Raw genomic sequence first — 21,545 nt, 5'->3', positions numbered from 1 at the left:
AGCGGTTTTTCAGCATAAACTGGCTTCACTTACAGGTCCCAAGTCTCGCATCACAAAAAATAGTGTATTGTTAGCCTACATTGTTCTTCACGGTGTCCTGCGCTCCGTAATTACGGCGGCTTTTCACGATTACTGGAATACCCATTCTTCTTTTAAGGAATCAACGAAAAAAGACGTGGTTCTTATCCCTATGGGCCAGAGTCTGGACTTCCAGCACGAGAACAACGAACGACTATCGATCCAGAATTTCATGAACGGGATGAAGGTCTTTGTCATGTACTTTTTCCAGCTGGCAGCAATAGAAATAGAAGATAGCGAAGAAGAAGAGAAGAGACAACTGGAACGTGAAAAATGGCGAGGGAAAATGGTATAGTGGACAATATTTGAAAGTAACATTTGGAACGCACTTTCTACTGAGCTAATATCTACTAGCGCACAGAGCTCCTCCTAACAGCTCAGATTGTGAGATCCCCGTGATCCCAAAGACCTGTTAACTTCACATGGACGAGTGGTTGGTAGAAACTGCTGTATTCTGTTTACCAGTCCCCCAAATCTGTTACCCTTTTACTTCGTGATCTGAGACTGTTTATTATTCTTATTAATAGAAAATTGGTTCTTCATCTGCTTGTATGAGCAACAGAACGAACTACATCATAATGAATTCCCGTGTATTTTAGTGAAGCTGCTGTAATGGAACACAGATTACACGAAGAAGCTCCAAGCCTTCCGGCGCCTGCCATGCCGCCAGAAAGAAAAACGAGGGCTGGGATATTGCCAGGCAGCCCAAGCCTAGACATGGGAAGTCGAGGGGCAGAAGTCGGGTTCGAACCATGGACCTTTCGGTCAGTAAATTCGCGCTCTAACCACTGAGCATCTCGCCCCTCAGAAATCAGTATACAATTCGATTTCGACCGGAATATATGGAGTTAATTACAACTCAGCAAGTCATTCGGTAGTGACATTAGCAGAAATGGCCTAATCGCGCAGTCAGTGGCGCTCGTGCATCAAAGCTGTCGCTTTCAATGCGTAGCTACCCGATCTCCGAACAAACTGAGCATTCCTTCGCCTCCAAATCGTATGTATGTGTGTCCCACACTCCCGTATTCCGGTGATTAAAAGTGTAGCAGCTGGAATCCATGTGCTTATTGTACACGATTTACAACCGATAAACTGAAAACCTACCCTGTCGCCCCCTACCCCACTCCATAGATTTAGCAAGTGACTAGCCTTATTGGTAGTTGATCAGGCTGTTGCCGCTCTGTGCTCTCACAAACGTTAAGATGAAAGTTGCAACTTCACGCATCGATCGGCCAAACTGAATATCACCCACTCTGCTTGAATTTTACCAGGAAGCATAAGATGGCTCCCTCATCTTCCAAAGCACCGCACCTGAAGAAACATCCAGACGAGGAACTGTTTTGTCACGCGACATCATTTCTTCCAATCAGTGGCGTAATTGTGGATTCGAATCTTGGCTTCTGCAGTGGCTACTTTCCAAGATCTATTGATATGTTTTGAGCACTCGTCAGTGGGTCTCAAATAAACGCTCTCAAAATAAACGTATTAGAATATACGCTCTGTTAGCAGCTGAAGTATGCCGACCACTTCAGGCGGTAGATTAGATCGTCAAAAGTCTAGCGGAAACAAAGCACTCGGCTGAAGCTGTCAGCTAGATCCGTTTCATTCAATTTTTCAAAAGTACGAAGCGGCCAGGATTGTTATCCTCAGTCACCCAGTTTCCACGACACTGTTATATTTGAAGCCTATTTGACATCGATTTGCCGTCTAGGGTACTCTAAGGAGTTGGACTGAAAATGATCATGAATAGTCTCAGCAACCATTTTTCAGGTTATAGCTAGGGAGCCATGACAAAAGATGAATTTATACTAACAAAAATCGTTAGATGATTTCAAGAATTATCATGGTGCGATGTGTCACGAATCATCACCACACGGAACAAGAGGAAAGCCCAAAAAACTCTGGGAAACACCGGTGAATACGGAACTCTGCTGAATCACGAGGACTTTCGAAATGCATTTCAAAACCGTTTAGAGAGTGACTAGGATTTGCATTTGTTCAGACGATTGGTCAGCGCAAGAACGACAGTTAAATATGTACATAAGCGTTTATCCACAGAGAGAAGCAATTAAACACTGGCCCCAACCGGGAAACTGTTAATGACCACGAACCCGGGTGCGCAGCCACCAGTCGAAAGAGTTCACACCGGAACTTTGAGCAGGCGGGAGACAAGGAGAATACATAGTTGAGAACGATAGAGAAAACCAGGGGAAATTACACATCGGGGCGTAAAGATGGACTGGGGAAGTACGATAAACGAGTCTTAGGCCACAAGTACTTGGAGTTGATATCAGTGAGAACTACAGATGAGGTTTTTAAGGGAGATACGTGGTTCTCTTCACGACCGAGATCGAACGTTTTATTCAATATGTCAGGCTCGTCGTTTTCATCAGGGATATGGTTGGACTTGAGTTCATTCAGAGGAGGCCGCTGACTTCGCTTTCGATTTCGTTTAGAAGGCATGGGTGGAGTAGTGGGAGGAGGCATACGTTCAGTGATCGGTTCGAGCTTGGCCTGCTTCGGTCGAGTTGAAGGTGAACCACTAAACGAGTCACGATTCTTACATTTATCCGGCTTGCATTTGCAAGCAACCACGGAACACACGCGTCCCGCACGATGACAACTACATCGATTAGTGCAAGAACCCCGACACGTGCACCGAGGGAGTAGCTGGGAGACGCGGCTGCCAATTTTAGTCTGAATTGGGAGAGTCGAAAAAAGAATAGGAAATGATATTTGCCACTCGAACAACCTGTTTTTCTAGCAGCTAGTATAAAAAAGGACACAACAGACAAAACATCTTCGCGGATTCGTGGATAGAGGGTACCGACGAAGTCGGTCGGCATCCCTCTTGTCAGCTGTTTATTGTGACTGGCCAAATTGATGTGAGCGGAATTCCCAACCACGTAGCAATCTATATTGCAGTGTGGGGGTGTACACTACTCGTCGTTTGTCCACCGCAAACCGGTTTTTCCCGCGAACTATCTCCGGATCATCAGAACGTCAGACTGTAATGTAGGCGCATTTGCTCCGACATTCTCCGTCTGTGGGACAGCAGTACGCGCAGGTATCACGGGGGGATTTAGGGTATAATCCCCCAGCATCTTTTGGACTCATGTTTATGTGCGGACATTCTCAGCTGTGGACAAAAGCCGTACCAAGGTCCGAAGATAACGAGATATGGGAAAGAAATCAATAGTCCTCCTTAGTCAAGGGGAAGATCAACGAAATAGTACTTTAATCTTTGTACACATCTGGGACACAAGTGTGCACTTTCTGACTCGTAACCTTGCGGCTCTCCGCTTAAACTGTTTAATGGATGCGCAGTTCGCCCTACTTTCCGTTTATGGTCGGTGGATGAAAAAAACTTCCAAACTAATCCAATGATATAACCAAAATGCAGTACTGATGCTGTCGCCCCACAAACGCGTTCCGTAGGGCAGCGCCACTAAGAGGACGTTCTGACTTCCAGAGAGGGCGCGATGTCATCACCAGAGTAACAGAAATTTTAAACAAACTGAGATAACATTTCCAAAATGTACAATAAAGTCAAAGGGAGGGAAGTTGGACTGTATGAAAAACTGACCTCATTCAAAAGAGTCCGTCGGGAGACGTGAGGAACAACCGGCGTTTCTTCTTCACTTACATCAGACAGACGCCATGTTGGATCAACCACACTTGAATCAGACGGCGGTTCCTCATCCTCATCAAACACACTCCACACGGACTCCGTTTTTTTAGTAGAATCTGGTACGAGTAAGCGTGGCGAAGCCGCCCGAGATTTCTTCCGCATAGCTTGTACAGATCTTCGAGTTATGCGACGCTTTTGGGAGAACACGGGTGTACCAGAGAGGCGTCGCACTTCACCGGCAGAATCGATAATGTACTACGAAAAAGAAGAGTTGCACTTTTCAGTCCAATAATTCACGTCTCCAAATAGGTGAAATAAACAAGACGATCTTAGCACTATAGAGAGTGGAACTAGACTAAAAACTGAGCTGAATTCAAACTCCTCAAGGCCGTGAAAAAGCACACTCAACGGGCGAATATGGAACTGTGAACTCCGAAAGGCAAGGCATTTGTTCACATAGTACGGTGGTTTTGCCAAGTTACTTTGATGGCTTCATGTGAGAGCTGGGATGATACGGTAGTCGACAGATCTCTAATTCCAGTGTAGAGTGGACATATGGTCACAATGGACGACGCGGCACATGTGGTAACCAGATTCATAAGAATAGTTCTCAGAGGGAGATACGTAAAAGAATCACACGACTGACATGCGAAAAGTTCATCGTGAACCGCCTATAGATAATTCACGACACAATTATACTATTGCATGCGTTCAGAGGGGTGTTACTGTTCAAAATGTTAGTGAAAGTTGATCTTACCGATTGAACTTGGCTTCTGGTCGGTTTCGATTCGACAGCTTGTTTAAGCTCGTCCAACTGGCTGCGCAAGGCAGCGTTATCGGATTCCAAAGCAAGTATGCGGCCGCGGAGAGCTTTACACTGCATTGGGCAGGAAAAAAAGAACTAGAGCTAGCGTTTGTTGTCACTAAAAGCTAACATCATAGAGATTGGTCGATAGAACTCTTTAACTAGAAAATTTATTTGATATGGGAGAGAAGCGTTGTTATTTATCTGTGTGTTGATATTCTCTCGATGTGTAGAAGCGTTTATAACAAAACTACCAGGCGAAGTTAAACTTTTATTTAATAATGGCTTGCAGCGGATGGACGTATTCGGGACATCTTGAACAGCCAGTTTCTGATCCAGGCTTGTCGAATACAACGTCCGTGCCGGGGCTCCACTGTACATAGTTGGCTGGCAACTGATACGAGGATGTTTGGTGAGCTCTCCCGCATCAATGCAATGACCATTTCCTGTGATATACAGACGCTGACGTATGTCCCAAAGACCAAGGGTGTCAAGTTCACGAAATTGAGTGGAGTGGTCCTTCGGATAACTTGAGTAAAGTACCGTACCATACTCTTGATTTTCAGTACCTTCGACCGCAGTGCAGAAACACAACGATGGTTTCCAAGACTTATCTAAAGCGACGTGTGTGGTTCTAGGCGATAAACAGGTGAAATAGCTAGGCAGTACCACACAACCATGACCGTTGTCATGCAATAGTCGCATTCGTCCATCTGTCCAATGAGCTCATAAGCCAGTCGTGTCTGTGTAATAAGTAATAATTTTAATTGTCCAGCTGTAGCACCCTTTCGGTGCCATTCCACCAGAAGGAAGCATGAGGACTGGAATACTGCCAGGTTGCCCAAGCCTAGACAGAGGAAGTCGAGAGGCAGAGGTCGTGTTCGAACCATGGACTTTCCGGTCAGCAAATTCGCGCTGAGCCATCTAGCCCCGATCGTTCGTGTTGCCGCTTTGTTTCCAGATTGCCTGATTGAGTGAATATATAGGCATCTCAGGATACTTGCGATAGGCTGGTACCAAGTCCCTCCCTCATCCACTTCTTTCTCTTTGTTTCAGTCCAAAGGTTTAAATATGATTAGATAAACTTTGTGGTTTCATGGCACTGAAGTATCAGTATCTCTGATGATGATGAGTGAAGCATTGGTAGTAACATTAAAAAAATTGAAACGCGGCAAATGCCATGATGGGAAATGAAGTGGCAGTGTCCCCAGCAGGCAAAGAACTGGGGCGTGGAAAAATCGCAGCTACTTAATTGTGTATACTATCTGGCTCTTCAAGCGAGCTGATAAGAAATAAGTCCATACCCATATAGTGATACGAATACATCTTGACAAAGTTAGTTTACGAGCCACAATAACACAGCACAAGTTGCATTGTATGACAGTATGACAGGTGTGCTCGTCACGAAGCGCCTGGTTCCAACAAGAATGAAAAAGACACTCACCTGTTCCTCGACTGAAGCCAGATTCATTGAGTACTCAGCCGCTCGAGTGCGTAACTGATCGGTTTCTTCCTCTTTGGAAGTCATCTGTAGAACCAAATCTGACAGACGACTGACTGTCTNGCATTGGTAGCAACATTAAAAAAATTGAAACGCGGCAAATGCCATGATGGGAAATGAAGTGGCAGTGTCCCCAGCAGGCAAAGAACTGGGGCGTGGAAAAATCACAGCTACTTAATTGTGTATACTATCTGGCTCTTCAAGCGAGCTGATAAGAAATAAGTCCATACCCATATAGTAATACGAATACATCTTGACAAAGTTAGTTTACGAGCCACAATAACACAGCACAAGTTGCATTGTATGACAGTATGACAGGTGTTGTCGTCACGAAGCACCTGGTCCCAACAAGAATGAAATAGACACTCACCTGCTCCTCGACTGAAGCCAGATTCATTGAGTACTCAGCCGCTCGAGTGCGTAACTGATCGGCTTCTTCCTCTTTGGAAGTCATCTGTAGAACCAAATCTGACAGACGACTGTCTGACACAAGCTTGTCGACCTGACACGACGCGGCCTTTGAGATGGACAAAAGGAAAATGAGATGATGACTGATGAAGAGAGAAGCTACAACTTGACAAGTTCCTAGCAGGCGGTCAAAACTGCTCACCTCTTTGAACAAATAGCGTATGGCAATGCGTGCTTCCTGAATATTGTGTAGCTGAGCCAAGCGGGCACTCAGCATTTGGTCGACAGATGCAGCGCCATTGGAAGATGACGGTTCATTAGAAACACGCTCGCCGGCATCCATCAGCTTCTGTTGCAGATCCGTAATCTGTTGGGTCTGTAATTCGATCGCCTCAGTAAGTCGTGATACGTTGTTGGCGCGTTTCTCTCGTGATGGTTCCTGCGTATCCGAAGCGACCATCAACATTGTCTCTTCTGAACGAAGTTGCTCACATAAAGTTCGACGTGATTCAATCAGCTGACCAAGATGATATCGCGCTTCGCCCATGCTAACCTGCACATCGAGGTCCGCGTTCACCCATGAACGCACGCGCGCGGCCAGATCTTGCTTGCTGTACATTGAGAAAAGGTTGAAAATTCTTAATAACGATGTGGAGGCAGTAATAAGAATTTTCGCAACGGGGATTCATAGCGCAGTCTAAGGAAGCCAGCGGACCTGGATAGCCAATCTTCAACCCTGCGACTCAGCCCATTGAGCTGTTCGGGCGCAATGTTGTCATCGAGGACGGATCGCAGAGGAACAAAGCCCACTAAGTTCAACACATTATCATTGACTAGAAAACCGAGCAAGGCACACCAAGAGGATACAAGAGTTTCGAAAAAACGTGCTAGCATTAAGTAAGAATACTAGCTCACAGTGATGCTGCGTGAAGTTTGTAACGCTTACCCTTCTGCTTAATTATTCCTCTAATCAATCTCACACCGGCACCTGCTACCCCCATTCCATTTTGTCTGTCTCACAATCACGCGTCAAAATCGTGACATGAATACGACAATATGCCAACTCCCGTTCCATGACCTTTAGAACGACACCAGATGATTTCACATTGTTTTCACGTCCCACTCATTGCAACGACCTATATATAAGGACAGAGCACAAGCAAGCACACACACACACACGCGCATCACTCGCGCGTCGGAACACAGACCGGCTCAACCACCAAAAACTGCGGACAACCAGGATCGTGTAGCAGGGAATCTGTCAAAAAAACGCGGCTACCCAAACGAACTCGGTGGAACTATTACGACTCACACTCAGAATGATAAGTCCTTCGTTTGAACCTGTCTATTTTGGTATTGTATTGGACTTGATTAAGGTGTACCTAGTTGTTGTAACCTCACGCCCTCAAAACACGTCTTATTAGTGTCTCTTTCTCGCCTTCTGATTTACCAAGTGGTTTCTGTTATTAACAAAACACTAATAAGTTCATTTACTCAATGCGGTTGACCGTGAAAAGATCATGAGAAAGTTGTGGGAAATCCTCAGCACAACTAATGTGAGTGCGCTACCAAACCCTGTATTTGGGACCGGGTACTNATATATATATGGACAGAAAACAATATGTACCTCATCAAGGTCGTATTCTCCGTCATTCGTTTCTCCCGACGATCTCGTTGTAGCATGAGGACTTCCTTCAATCGCCGTTCTGTGGCAGCTGCAGCTTCCACGCGACGTTTCAGCACGGCATGTTGACGTTCGTAAGTCGAGGCCATTTGAGACATTTCGGACCGGAGGCGGCGATCATGTTCCTGAAGCCGTCGAACCTAGGTGGGCAAAAAAAGAACAGAAGATGCATTCAGATGGAACAGAACTGGAGAAGAGTGTGTGACAGAAGCAATCTACTCGTTCATAACCACGAAGCCCAAAAAAGTCTCTTATCCTATTCCTAACATATCACTTAATTCGCGAACCACTGCGTCGTGGATCAACCTTAGAGGCTAGAATGAAGCTAACCAACTCGAATCATACATGCTGCTTGATGTTTTGAGTCGAAAGGTTCATCATACGGCATTGCGAACTGACTTGATGTGGTTACCCCAAAATTCTCCTGGTTATTCACATAAACGCAGACAATTCACCCTATTGTGGGGCAAACAAAGTGACAAATTACGAGTCTAGGACCGAAAACGTCTAAATCACATCGATCAGGCATTGAAAAGAAAACACGGGGGCTTACTTCACTCTCTTTCTCTATTCTCCACTTCCGGTAGGCAGCACTTTCATCTTTCAACTGTTTTGCAGTGCGTACCATAGAGACCTTAAGTGTCTGGATATCGTTCCTCAAGCGTAAGCACTCTGACTCTCTGGCTTCCTTCGCTTTGCGCAGTCGTGATAGATCAGCAAGCTGATGACGAACTTGGCAAAGTTCCCGCTCCATCGCCTTCAGTCGCTGTTCCTTGGATTCATCACCCGTTTTCCTAGAAAGAAAGGCAGGAACCTATAGCATCCATGGTACCTTGTGATGTGGGCGACAGGTAGCTGAGCTTAAATGTCCAAGCACCAACATATCGACAAGGTCTGTGGCCCGAACCCCATCTCTGCATCTCCCTGCATAGGGGCGAGATGGCCCAAGTGGTTAGAGCGCGAATTCACTGACCGGAAGGTCCGTGGTTCGAACCCGACCTCTGCCTCTCGACTTCCACTGTCTAGACTTGGGCGACCTGGCAGTATCCCATCCCTCGTGCTATTTTTCGCGTGGCATGGTAGCTAGGCGCCGGAAGAATGTTACAGCTTGACGAATTTAATTGCGATAAAGTGGACTATTATGACAGACTCCAACATTAGGCTTCTTGGAGACCACTGACACATCCGGTGCGACATGGCGCTCCTCACACAGAGGAAGTCACTGTTCAGTTGCACTACGGACAACCATAAGGATCAGTAATTCAGGCGTATCTGTGTAGGTGCACTGGTTCGCCGATAGCTTGTAGTCAGACGCATTTAGATGAGCTAATTCGACGTTCCATTGCTTGGATTGACAGATGGATAAATCGTTCTATGGTGTACCATCGAAACGTCAGTACGTTTGAGCGTATCGACCGATCACCGATTTCCAACCCTATTATATCAATATTCACACTATGAACCAAAGTTCAGGTAATCGAGATATCACCCAACCGGTATGTGCCGGCGAGATGCACAGCGTGACTGGATGTAGTCAAGCTGCATGCACCTGACCAAGGGCGGTACCAAAACAGTACCACTAAAACAGGTATCAGTCTGGGCCACGCATTCAGCGAGATTCGTTAGTTCATCTTGTCGAAGATCAGTTCTGAGCGGCTGTTCTCCCGGTGATATTCAATTTGACCGGAACTTGAACAAAGTCTCACTTTTCTTTTCTATCAGGTCACTTGTTTATCCGAAAAAAAAACACGTGACCGAGAAATAGTCACGAAACCTTTGGGCAGTCTCGATGCAATGTTCTCCTTATCCATTCAAGGGATTAGGGATGATAAAGAACGTTCAGCTGTAGCACCCTTTCGGTGCTTAGCTACCATGCCAGGTTGCCCAAGCCTAGATAGGGGAAGTCGAGATACAGTGGTCAGATACGAACCATGGACCTTCCGGTCAGTGAATTCGTTTTCAAACCAATGAGCCAACTCACCTCAGGGATGCCTTGCGCATCAAGTATAACGGAGTTCAGTTAGGCTTTGTTCTGTGGGCATATCGTTCGTAGAGATACTGAATAAAAGTCGCTAATCGTCCGGTTCTTCATATCTTCCGCAGCTATAGGTCACAAAAGCTCACTAACCCATTAAGGAGGAGTCTCATATTTATGTGCATAGAAATGAGCTTGCAGATCCACCGGAAAGTTTGAAGTTTCTTCACCGCGACCCATTAAAAGTCAACGAAGTGACCCAACACGTCGAAATTCACTTCCCCGCATAATACCCAGGCTGAACAATAAAACAGAATACTGGATCCACTGCTTGAATAAATTTACAAATGTAATCGGATTATGAGATCTCAGTGATCGGCGCAAAGCTCAGGTAGAATATTAGGCAAGGTGCACTTTCTCAAAACACGCTGTCCACCTGAAAGATATCCTTTTTCGGAAAAGCTTGGGAACAACAAGAAGGGAAGGCTGGAATCTGACTTTTGTGCCTCCATCACATGACAACGAGACCGCAGTTGAGAAAACCTTCGTCTTTCAACCACCAGAAACAGGGGGAGCATCCTCACTATCCTTAGACAGTCAGTGGCACCAGCAAACGGTAGACTCTGTCTGACACAAAAGAATGGCGAAGCTTCGCGAATGAATACGCATGCCTTTGAATAAACCCAACCACGATGAGCGGGCCAAAAAAGGATGTACTTACATACGTTCACTCAGGAGCTTCTTTCTTTCTTGTTCCAAGGTAGTGATGCGAGATTCAAGGTCACGCACTTGGGCCTCGTACTGTTCGATCAGTGAAGCGTAAGACTCTTCGCCCTGGTTCGCTGCGCGTTCCAGACTCTCCAGAAGAGCATGCTTTTGCTCGATACTCGCCTTGATAGAGTCCATTCTTTCTTTGCATGCAAGACGGCGTGCACGAATCTCCGATCCACGGCGATCTGCGTGGTGAACAGGACAAGCATTAAACAACCAATACGGGTAAGCATTACCACTATCGACTACAAAACCAGTAGTTCACAGGCTTGTGTAATAATACAGTATATAGTGTAGTGCAGTTTGGTCTGAGTAACCAAAAGTTGCTCCTGGCAAGCTGCTCGGTATCACTGATCAGATGCAAAACTTCCCGAAGAAATTCGCAGAATAGAAGGCCATGAGTTCCCGAATGGGGCAAATTAAGATCTGTGGATAAGGATTACGTGGCATGGGTGAAAAAGTGTCCCCTCCATAATAACATACGCGATCGGCCTTTGCACGATAATAGCTAGTCAAAATAATGATACGACAAACGTCTTACTATTTACTATCTCTTAGACCAGCTGTATGCAGTTCCCATGTCTATTCATCACGTTCTCTGTGAACATAATTTGAGGGAGAACTGGAAGCGAGAAGACCGACTGTCAGAAAGTTGGAAAGCAAACAGTTGGATGGGATACGACCGGGGTCACAGCTCAATTAGGCTGATATCAATACAATAGTTCAACATAACTAAAAGACCTTGAAAATAGGAAAGCTTGTATTCCGTGGTTCTAGAATCAGTAATCAAATCCGAGAATAATGAGCAGCCTCAAAGAGAAGCAACCAGAGAAACGACCGAGAAAATCGATAGCCCATCCTCCCATTCCAAGGGGACCGACAAATTTTAGGGCTTCAGATCTGTGCGGTTATCATCAAATCTGTCCTATGATTCTTCGAGTCAATACTTTGTAAATCCATCGATTAGAAAGCGTTCGTTTTTTGAGACATCGCTCGTGATGCTCCAAAACTTTTATCATGGGAAGTGAACGCAACACAAACGGATCTCATGCATTTTCGCCAGGGGAAAAAGCACAGGTCGTACATTGTCTTTCAACTCAGATGAAAAATGACAGTAAAGTAATGCAGCACTACACGGCTGTAGCACCCTTTCGGAGCCTAACTACCATACCACCCGAAGGTTGCACGAGGGCTGGAATACTGCCAGATCGCCCAAGCCTAGATAGGGTTCGAACCAAGGACCTTCCGGTCAGTAAATCCGTGCTCTAACCACTTGGGCCATCTTGGCACCACACGGGTGAGGAGACCATTCTTAGGTGGGCCACGTTCGCGCTATCATGCTAGTTTATCATGGTAAGACGCATAAACGGGATTAACGAAGTACCTTTTTTGGACCGCCACTTATACTAGCCCATGATACAACGATGGATGGAATTTGGGTAGGCGGTCCAGTCAGGAAATGACAGCGCGCTTGTCAAATAGCCTTCGACGAAAACCTTGTCAATCTGGAATATGCCGACGACATTGTTCTCGTATTCGGAGGGGAGAAGATGTAGGTGTTTTTGGATAAAGACTTTCTAGCGTTCGTCTCAGTATCTCGTCGATCACGAAAGTAAATAGGAATGGAGACGGGCACCGCTTTGCGTACGGAAGCTTCTGAAGAGCTCTTCGTATATGCTACGCAGCCGGAGGTATGAGAATACAAATAATTTATTATTTTCACGAGCTCCCGGGGAATCTTTGTTGAGCCAATGTGTCAAGGATGATGGACAAATCAACCGAGTAGAATGCAACTTGGAAATCTCGGAATACTAAAATTATGGGTCATTTGTACGCACGACGTTGTTCTAGCACCTGGCGGAGTGTGAAGATTCGGTCAACACAACCCAGACCAGGCCGGAATCCTGTTTGCTGCTTTCGAGTCACTGTCCCACGAGCCACCATAAAGCGAATAAGCACAAGTGACGCCAAAAGTCTCGTTAAGACCGGGGTGAAGCCACCCCTCCCCAGTGGTTACTGCATTCACAGCGAGCCCCTTTTTAAAAAATGGGCACTATCAGCGACTCTCCCGAGTTGTCTGGGAGTTTCCTTTTCCCAAACGCACGTGAGCAGATCAGACAAGCGCTGACTGAAAAATTCACCTCCATTTTTGAACAATGCAGGTAGGAGGGCACCCGGACTAGGAGCTCGGTGAGAACATGTGCTGTCATAAACCTTTGAGGAGGTAGGGATTTCCAGACTCACCGTCCACGGTTACATTTCAGCTGTGCGGTCCGAATGTGTGGTAGCGAGTGGACACAGATTCGTTGTTCAAAGTGCTCGGCGATCGAAGCGTCCTTTATCCAAGATGTTCAGGCCACTTTCAGTCACACGTGGTTTACGTCGCAAAGATCAAGTGAAATAATCTTAGGGCATTCCCGGCTTTCTGAGCCTCTTGCATTTCCTTAGATTTCCGAGTCCACCAGAATTCACAGTCGGCACGCACGCTCACTTGCCCTTGACGTCTGATAATTCGTTTGGCCAGATTATATTCGAAACCAGCAGGAGCATTTCTTCTGGACTGAAGCAGTGTCACTGTTCTGTCTGATACACAGCGCTTGAGCACACCTGTTAGCGCCATTCTACAGGCAAAACTTCTGGCACTGTGGAGAGATGTGATCTCGTTTCAACAGGAGTTATATCCCGATTACCGGGAGATCGTGTCTTTTAGAATTGTGTCCGTTGATGAAACTGGAAGGAGAAACTCTGTCGGTGCAGTGTTAGCACCCTCCAGTGTAGACAAAGAAACCGCTGCACCACAATGAGGTTAGGTCTCTTCATGACCAACTGACAATCTGGTTTAAATCATTTACAGTGACACTATAGTGGATAAAGGAAAGTACGTCCACAAGTTCAAGTCTGTTGGTAAGGCTACTTAGCAAAAAAAACAGTCAGTGAGTAGGTTGCGGAAAACGTGGTCATTGTTTCTGTTTATGCAATCAGAATTGGACTCAGGTGGCGTACCGGTAGAATCAGACATACACCATCCAACCTTATGATATTCGACAGGTACTAGTTTGTAGCCTAAACGTAGTCTACACCGACCCGATCACAAGTGGTCATGGGCAGTCTTCTGTCGAGCTTCTTATAGTTTAGTTCCCTTCGGACAATCATATGTATGACAGGACATCCTGAAGGTGCACTGATCAACCGGCGCTTACATCCGAAACTGGTAAACCTGTCTGCGAGTAGCAAATGTGAAAGTTACTAATTTGGGTTTTGAGCAATTACATCCAATTAACAGAACTGGAACTAAAAAAGCAGCAGAAAAAACAACAACAGAAAACTGACAGATTTCAAATTCATCCCATAAAGTGACCACCTGTCTTGAGTTTCTTCCTATGTATCATCAAACGTACCGGAGGTCTTGGTCACATTTGACTGTGTTCGGGTAACCAGGTGATCCTGTGCATCCGACAGTGGTGTTCCATTAGTTCCAACCGTTTTCTCAATTTCAGGAGAATCTCCAACAGACGAAGAGTCCTTTAGAATGGCGGAACAATTCTCGTACAATTCGTCGACTTTAGAAATAATGAGCTAAATGGATAGAAGTGTACTTAGGACGGGGAAGACTGGATTTACCTCGGCGTGTTTTGTGTCTTTCATGGAGTACAGAGTGGTCAGGGTTTCTTTCACGCTGCGCACGAATTCAGCAATCAAAGAGTCAGAAGCCATCGCTTCGGCCAACTTCGGATCTATGGAACTGAACGACTTTGATCACAACTCAGAGTTTCACATACCTGATGGCTAGGTTAAGCCTATCCAGTTCTGTGAACACTGCATCGTGAATGGCTTCAGCATCAAACAGCTTCTTGTACAATTCAGCGCTCTCTTCAAGGGTTTTATCCAGTTGGTCAGCCAAAATTTGTTTTTCATCCTGAAACAGAACGACGGTCAAGTTCAACTGATAAGGACAATCTTCGGATGACCGGTTGATTATACCTAGTTTCGTGGTCAACAGCATGCGTCCTCATAGTGATATCTACAACTTTAGATACACATAGGAAGATCATGAACGTCATCGACGTCTCGGAAGATGAAGAGATAAACCCCAATTGAGGAGACCGATTATTTGACCTGAGAAGACGGTGAATCGGTATTGTTTAAGGGGTAGAGCGCAGATAGCCATCGCTGACCTACCATAGATCGAGGAAGCGCCCCAGTGCACCCGAACTTAATTAGCCGAGCTCACTTTAGGCATGCATAGAACAAAACACTACTTATATGGTTTATAGGAACTCCTTGACAATCCACTACCGGCTTCACGCTTCTTGGGGCCCATCAAGTACACATAGTCCTCGAGTTCCCATCAATCTTATTTCCTAATTGAACATTAATTTGCACGCTATTAGGACTATAAACCTATTTGTGAATCAACTCAGTGTAAACGTCGGTCAAATGTCGAACGAATATCGCGTGTGTGATAATCTTCAGCTGCACGTGCATCACAAAGACTGTCCCATGTTTCGGTTCCAAGCAGACATGACACTACTGAACACGAAAGTAGTAGTGATTGGTAAATGAGCGCATAACATCACAAACTAGCATCTATTTGGGACATAAGACCGAAAAACTACGCCTATCAGATGGGCCCAAAATTTCGTTTCAATTCAGTTTCTCCTAATTAGTGTTTATAGATCTCCGAATGGGGATGTGTCTTCTCTACTCTTTGGTGGACACTAACTAAGGACGGATCCCTCCTTCAGATTTTCCTACGGAAGTTTGCGTTCTCGGAAACTTCAAAGTCCATGAACGGCTCCTGTTTTTCACTCACATAGATCCTGCGGATCGTGTGGCCCTTACCCCAGCTATCTGCCTGCCAACCCAAACTCCTGATCGCAACGGTATTATTGTCCAGACCAATGATCCCCTTTCCATCAATCAGACCACGTTATAACCTGTTCTACCCCCTTCCATCCTTCTTTTCGCTGTGTCATCTGCTTTTCCCGCTCGTTTTCTCTCCTCATTTTCTCCTCTCTTCGTCTAGTTTGGCGATATCCTTCCACTGACCAGGGTGGTATGTGTCAGTGGTATATCCTTCGGTTTTTGCAGAGAACCTTAGGATTGTCCTGTCTAGTGGAATGAGCTCATATATCCTCCATTGTTGATTCAAAACAGGAGGTTCGAGATTCACAACGAAAACTAGACATTTTGAGTCGAACGTCATCTGTAAGACACTCACTGGCGTGCTGCTGTGCCGCGCCTACCATTGAAAACCTGATCCCAGAGGAATAGAGTGGGTCGACAGGCTCATAGAAACATTAGGAGAATTCCAGTGACGTTCCTTACTTAGTCCGTGAATAGATGCTGGTCCAACAATGCCCCTGAAACCGCATATAAGTCCATAGGTATGCGTGCGTGGGAGTAACTCGTGTGTCGAGACTACCTGGTGCAAAACACTACCGCACCTACCTCGGACTTGGCCAGCCTGTCATTGAGGCTCGAAATGATGGTGGTTGAAAAAGTGCTCGCGGATGATTGTAACTTGGGCGCACAGGGACTCATTAATGTGAGTCCCGCGGAGCCCTTGGCCAGTCGATTTTGCAATTGTGCGATCATCGAGCGCAGGCGAGCCAATTCGGCATCTTTGGGATCGGCGCGATTCAAAATAGGTTTGTTCTTTATAAGGCGTGCCCGATCGGCATATCTGTGACAGAAACATGACGGAGTATGATGCCATAGCGGGAGGAAAAGAGCATCGAGAGAAGTTGGGATAACCAACCAATGCTGAGAGCATTGTTACTGAGAATAAAAAGGGATCCAGTAATTGATCTCAAATCAAACCCAGACAGTCCGAATGCTTGACCACCCGACAAAAAAAGGTCACTAAACTTGCTCCCGTTTCATGTTCTTAGCTTCACCCGTTGCCCTTTGATTTGATACACTGATTGATGAAGTGCGCTCAATGAACAGTTCCAAAACTTGCCAAAACGGAATACATCTATGTGAGCCAACCAGGTTTGTGGTAGGAACTAGTTCGACTGTGACCTTCGTTCGAGGATGTGAATCTCCTAGGACCATGCACGACCCGATTTCAATTCTCGGGAACAGTTACTTCAGAGCAGAAGTGGATCAAACTTTGACCTACGCTGACCGTAGTGCTCCATAACATGCATTAACCCACAAAACAGTCTTGCTTGCATCCAGCGTTACAAGTTTCAATTCTCGGGAACGGTTACTTCAGAGCAGTAGTGCTCCATAACGCAGCCGGTACATTGATCCACCAAACAGTCTTGCTTGCATCCAGCGTTACAAGCATGACAGTACTTCTGCGACGGGAAACGCAAGCGTAAGTCAGATGGAGAACAATGAAGCTAGCAAATAGGATGTAGCAAGGTAGACTCTGTTTGTCCACAGTTTAGTCATGTTTGTCAGTACAAGAAAATGAGTACTTCTTCGATAACAACCTTCTTAATTCCGTAGTCCGTAATGGTGTGAGGCTTGCTATCATAAAACATAACCATTCATAATGTCCCAGAAGACTGCCATTAGTCCGTTAATGGTTACTTTACTCCGAATGAGAGAAAAATTCCGTCCGACTTTCTCAACGCTGATGATGAAGCCAATCATTGTCAGAAAATATTACAGGCAACTTAGCCAGTCGTAGGAGTCAACAGAGCAAGTGTGTGTTAGTCAATCGTCTTAACAATAAGGTCCTTCGGAGGGGTGAATTAGAGGCATTACACGAGAATCGCACTTCTAAACAGTGGTCTCTCCCAACACCGGCCATCATTCGGAGCGGGCGAATTCGTTTTCAACTAGAGGGCATTCATCCATCAAAAAGGGTTGCGGTACGATTCTGTGATGCCTGACCGAAGAGAAAACCTGTTTTGGCTCACCGTAACGTGCTCAAAGTCTCTTCCATATTACTGTCAGCCGGGCTAACGCAGGCCAGCATAAAAGTCATACTGTTGCCTCCAAGTGAATCTTGAAGCAGTCGAGTTAGTCGAGAATCACGATAGGGAATGTGCGATCGCTTCTTCGCATCTTTCTCACACAGAGCGCTGATCACATTGCCCAATGCTAGAAGGCCACGATTGATGTTAATACCTGAAATTAAGAGGAGGCCAAATATTAGAACAGGCCTTCGCTTGGACCACCAGGAAGAGACCTGTGATAGAGTTAGAGACGGGATGACAATGACAACAAATACCAAGAGTGATAGTAACGTCAATAAGTGAAAGGGCTGGCCCCAAAGAAACTGACAAGTACGATCAGTGCATACGGTGAACGATGATTTCACATTAGGGCTATTGACAAGTCCATTCTAGATTATTATGTCACAGGAATCATACCTGGTACTACTGTAGAACCATTCCGAGTCAATCGTCCTAGGAAGATGTCGAGACATTCCAAAATTAGAGTAACAACCTCATCAGAACCGATCAAATCTGAGGAAAACCCTCTAACTATTGTACAAATATGTTAACGTTCAAAGGCAAAACATAGAGTTCTGTGCGCACTCCATCAGGATGTCCCAGCGCCCTCATAAATGGTCAAGCCACGACGATTCGCCGGGCCGGAACTAGCATACAGTCCGAACAGAGTGCATAAGATTACCTGGGCACTCTTCTTGCGGCCGAATGTTAGAATGAAGCTGAAAACCAAGAGGTCCCCGGCGTAAGCAATCTGCGTTCGATGTTGGCGAAATTTCCAAACGAACTATCGGTATCACCGGACCGCGTCACACAAAAAAATCGTTCAGTTGTAGTACCCTTTCTGTGCCTATCTGCCATGCCACACGAAGGAGGCACGAGGCCTGGGATACTGCCAGGTCGCCCAAGCCTAGACAGGGGAAGTCGAGAGGCAGAGGACCTTCGGGTCAGCGAATTCGCGCTCTGACCACTTGGTCCATCTCGCCCCACACAAACATTCAAGGGAGGGAAAAGTTTAAATTTAGAAAACTATAAGCTGATGAGTCTTCCGTCGTCATCATGATCGACAGCATGACATACATGTTCAGCACCGATGCTTCGCTGCCATAGTCTTATATCGAAGGTCATGGAATTCACTGTGGCTTATGACATCACAGTAGGCGACTGCTGCTACGACTGATGGCGAATTGAACCCTTCTCAGAGCGTTTGGAACATTTGATGGATCCGCTTCCCCAACTGGTGAACGTATGCATCCGACCGCACTCAGAACGAGGCTCAATTCTGAAATTTCTGGCTAAAACATGTTGAAGCTTAGTGGAACAACCGTGGATATGAGCTATCAAGGTTGTCAGGATGAATTAAAACGCCAGACTCGCAATCCCTAATTTATCTTCTATGAGTATGGCCAAATGTATAAAGATCACTTGTCTTGAAAACTGGCAACAACTCATAATTATTCAGCTGTAACATCCCTTAGGTGCCCATCTGCCATGCCACCTAAAGGAAGCATGGGTGCTGACATACTATCTAATTGCCTGAGCCTGAACAGGACAATAACTCATATCAATCTCTCCCGCTCGCTCTCTCTCTCTCTCGCTCTCGAGAACATCCGCAGAGGGTTTCGCTTCAGATTATCGTTCCAGTACAGTCACTCTGAGTCGTAAATACTGATTCTCTACGTGCGTTTTGTTACTGCAGCTCTTCCTGAAAACATCGTTTCCAAGCCATTCTTAATGACGTCCGAAAAGAAATTTTGGATCCATTACGGTTTACCTATGAGTAGAGGTGGGTCGAGATGGACCAAGTGGTTAGAGCGCGAATTCATTGACCGGAAGGTCCGTGGTTTGAACCCGACCTCTGCCTGTCTAGGCTTGGGCAAGCTGGCAGTATCCCAGCCCTCGTGCCTCCTTCGTGTGACATAGCAGCTAGACACCGAAAGGGTGCTACAGCTGAACGATAGAGGTGTGTCCGTTGCTTGGGTCCACCGACTGTACATCCGTTAAGCAAGCAATTCACGCTAATTTCCCATTATTGCACCGTAACATATTCTTCAAAAGATCTGGATAATTGAAGAACCACCTGTGTGGTTCACGGGCCAATGAAGCGACGCAGAGGACTTGGAATGTAAAACAATGTCAACTCGAGGACAAGCTTACCTTCTTTCAGTCGATCGCCCTCTGCGTGCGTTTTCTTTTGACGTTCGGAGCCAGCAAGATCGACTAAATGAAGCTTTGCTGTCAATGTTTCACCTTCGGCTGATTGGTCAGGTTGTGTTGTGGGTGTCTTCGACACTGTGGTTGGTATATCATCAGACCCAACGGCATTAAGTGCCTCCTCTCTGGGGCGAATTACAAAGTGCAGGGTAAATACAGCGTGACTTCGACTGGAATGCCGATTCATAGCGGTCCCACCAACACTTCGTTTTGTCGATCCTGATTGTAATAAGGCGAGAACATCTTCGCACGAATTGACAACACTCTCGGTCAAACCCGGAATCTAAGACCAAGAAGCATACCAACTAAATTTAGGTCTTACTTTGATTATTTGGTTTTCTTCGCGAATTGGCAAGGGTATGTTGACGTCTTCTGAAAGTAAATCATGAATATCCTCTTTATATATCTATGAGTGCGTAAACTAAGTGATACACGACTGTACCTCCAAAAATGATACCCGGATAGTATAGTCGAACGGCAGTGAGGGGATCCTACGAAAAATGTCTTGAACCATTCGCGGAACAATCCCGTTTTCAGGGTCTGTAGGACTCAGTAGTGCGCAGGTCCCCATCGAATAGGTTTTTCCACTCCCGGTTTGGCCATAAGCCAGTAGAGTGGCATTGTAGCCCTTGAGCACAGTATCCACCATAGGTTCTGCTGCCCTCGTGTAAATATCGCACTGAGAAGCTGCCTCGTCGAAGACATAATCAAAAGAAAACAGTTTATCTCTTCCAATCATGATGTGACCTGGTTCTGCCGGGTAGGCCAGGCAAGATACACACCCATCGTTGACTTCGGCTTCAGACAAGGGACGAACACGAACGCCAACTTTGACGCTGGTATCCATAAATGGATTCAGTGAACGTCACCGCCCAATGGAGATCTACAATGAACGCGCACAGATACGAACGAGTAAAACAGATATAGAGAAGGAGGATTTGAAATTGTTTTCACTACAGCGGTCTCAATGACAACAAATCAATCGATGAGTTGACAGGAGGTTACCTCTTATAGGATGTGGAAAAAAACAGAAGACAATTACTTGTACGTTTTGAATTACGTATGACTCGACTGTCATTAATGATGTCCGTAAGATGTATGAATCGAATGTGCGAACTCGCTACCAAAAAGGAACCGTTGACTTGAAGATGATTGTCAATCGGTGACTTTAGTTTCGGCGCCCAATTTCTGCTTTCTCAGGCGGATTTGATCCACCACCTGCTTTGGAAATTGAAAGTGAGTTAAAGGAGAAGCAGCGCAGCGAGATACCTCTCAAAACTTCATGGTCAATTCCACAATAGAATATTTGTTATTAGGACCACTCCAACATGGCTTATTTTCCGGTTCCTCGAAAACTTTTCAACTGGGCCAAATGAGAGCTACACTACCAAGACTAGCTCCAGGCAAAGACCACTAAAACTTGAGATAGGTTTCATATTTGTGGTAAAACAGCATATCAATAATCGGCAGTAAATTCCAGTACTCAGAATTGTTCCACGTGAACAAATTCTACTACCTCTGTAGTATGTTATTAGGGAACAACGCAAGACAGCATTCTTGATGT

General features: G+C 45.7%; 2 protein-coding genes across 2 annotated transcripts in view; one reads left to right on the top strand and one right to left on the bottom strand.

Annotated features, from left to right (window-relative positions):
• The window catches only part of T265_06073 (hypothetical protein), a gene marked incomplete at both ends in the record, with an annotated part of 40,124 nt that extends 34,691 nt beyond the window's left edge, over positions 1-5,433 (top strand). Inside the window, 2 exons of the mRNA XM_009171251.1 lie at positions 158-367; positions 5,296-5,433. Of these exons, the coding sequence (XP_009169515.1) occupies positions 158-367; positions 5,296-5,433 (348 nt within the window). The remainder of the gene's footprint in view (positions 1-157; positions 368-5,295) is intronic.
• On the bottom strand, positions 2,067-20,828 carry T265_06074 (hypothetical protein; the record flags this gene model as incomplete). Its single annotated transcript, XM_009171252.1, has 16 exons — positions 2,067-2,775; positions 3,665-3,964; positions 4,467-4,610; positions 5,959-6,075; positions 6,386-7,034; positions 8,051-8,247; positions 8,661-8,901; positions 10,804-11,098; positions 14,252-14,429; positions 14,475-14,595; positions 14,633-14,769; positions 16,305-16,539; positions 17,732-17,942; positions 19,925-20,264; positions 20,304-20,387; positions 20,424-20,828. The coding sequence occupies 16 exons, from the start codon at positions 20,826-20,828 to the stop codon at positions 2,293-2,295; spliced, it is 4,137 nt and encodes a 1,378-aa protein (XP_009169516.1).
• Between the last annotated feature and the right edge of the window lie 717 nt (positions 20,829-21,545).

The sequence above is a fragment of the Opisthorchis viverrini genome, assembly GCF_000715545.1.
Source record: "Opisthorchis viverrini unplaced genomic scaffold opera_v5_134, whole genome shotgun sequence".
Taxonomy (NCBI): domain Eukaryota; kingdom Metazoa; phylum Platyhelminthes; class Trematoda; order Opisthorchiida; family Opisthorchiidae; genus Opisthorchis; species Opisthorchis viverrini.
The sequence above is the reverse complement of the archived record's forward strand: the minus strand, read 5'-3'. Positions and strand labels throughout refer to the sequence as shown.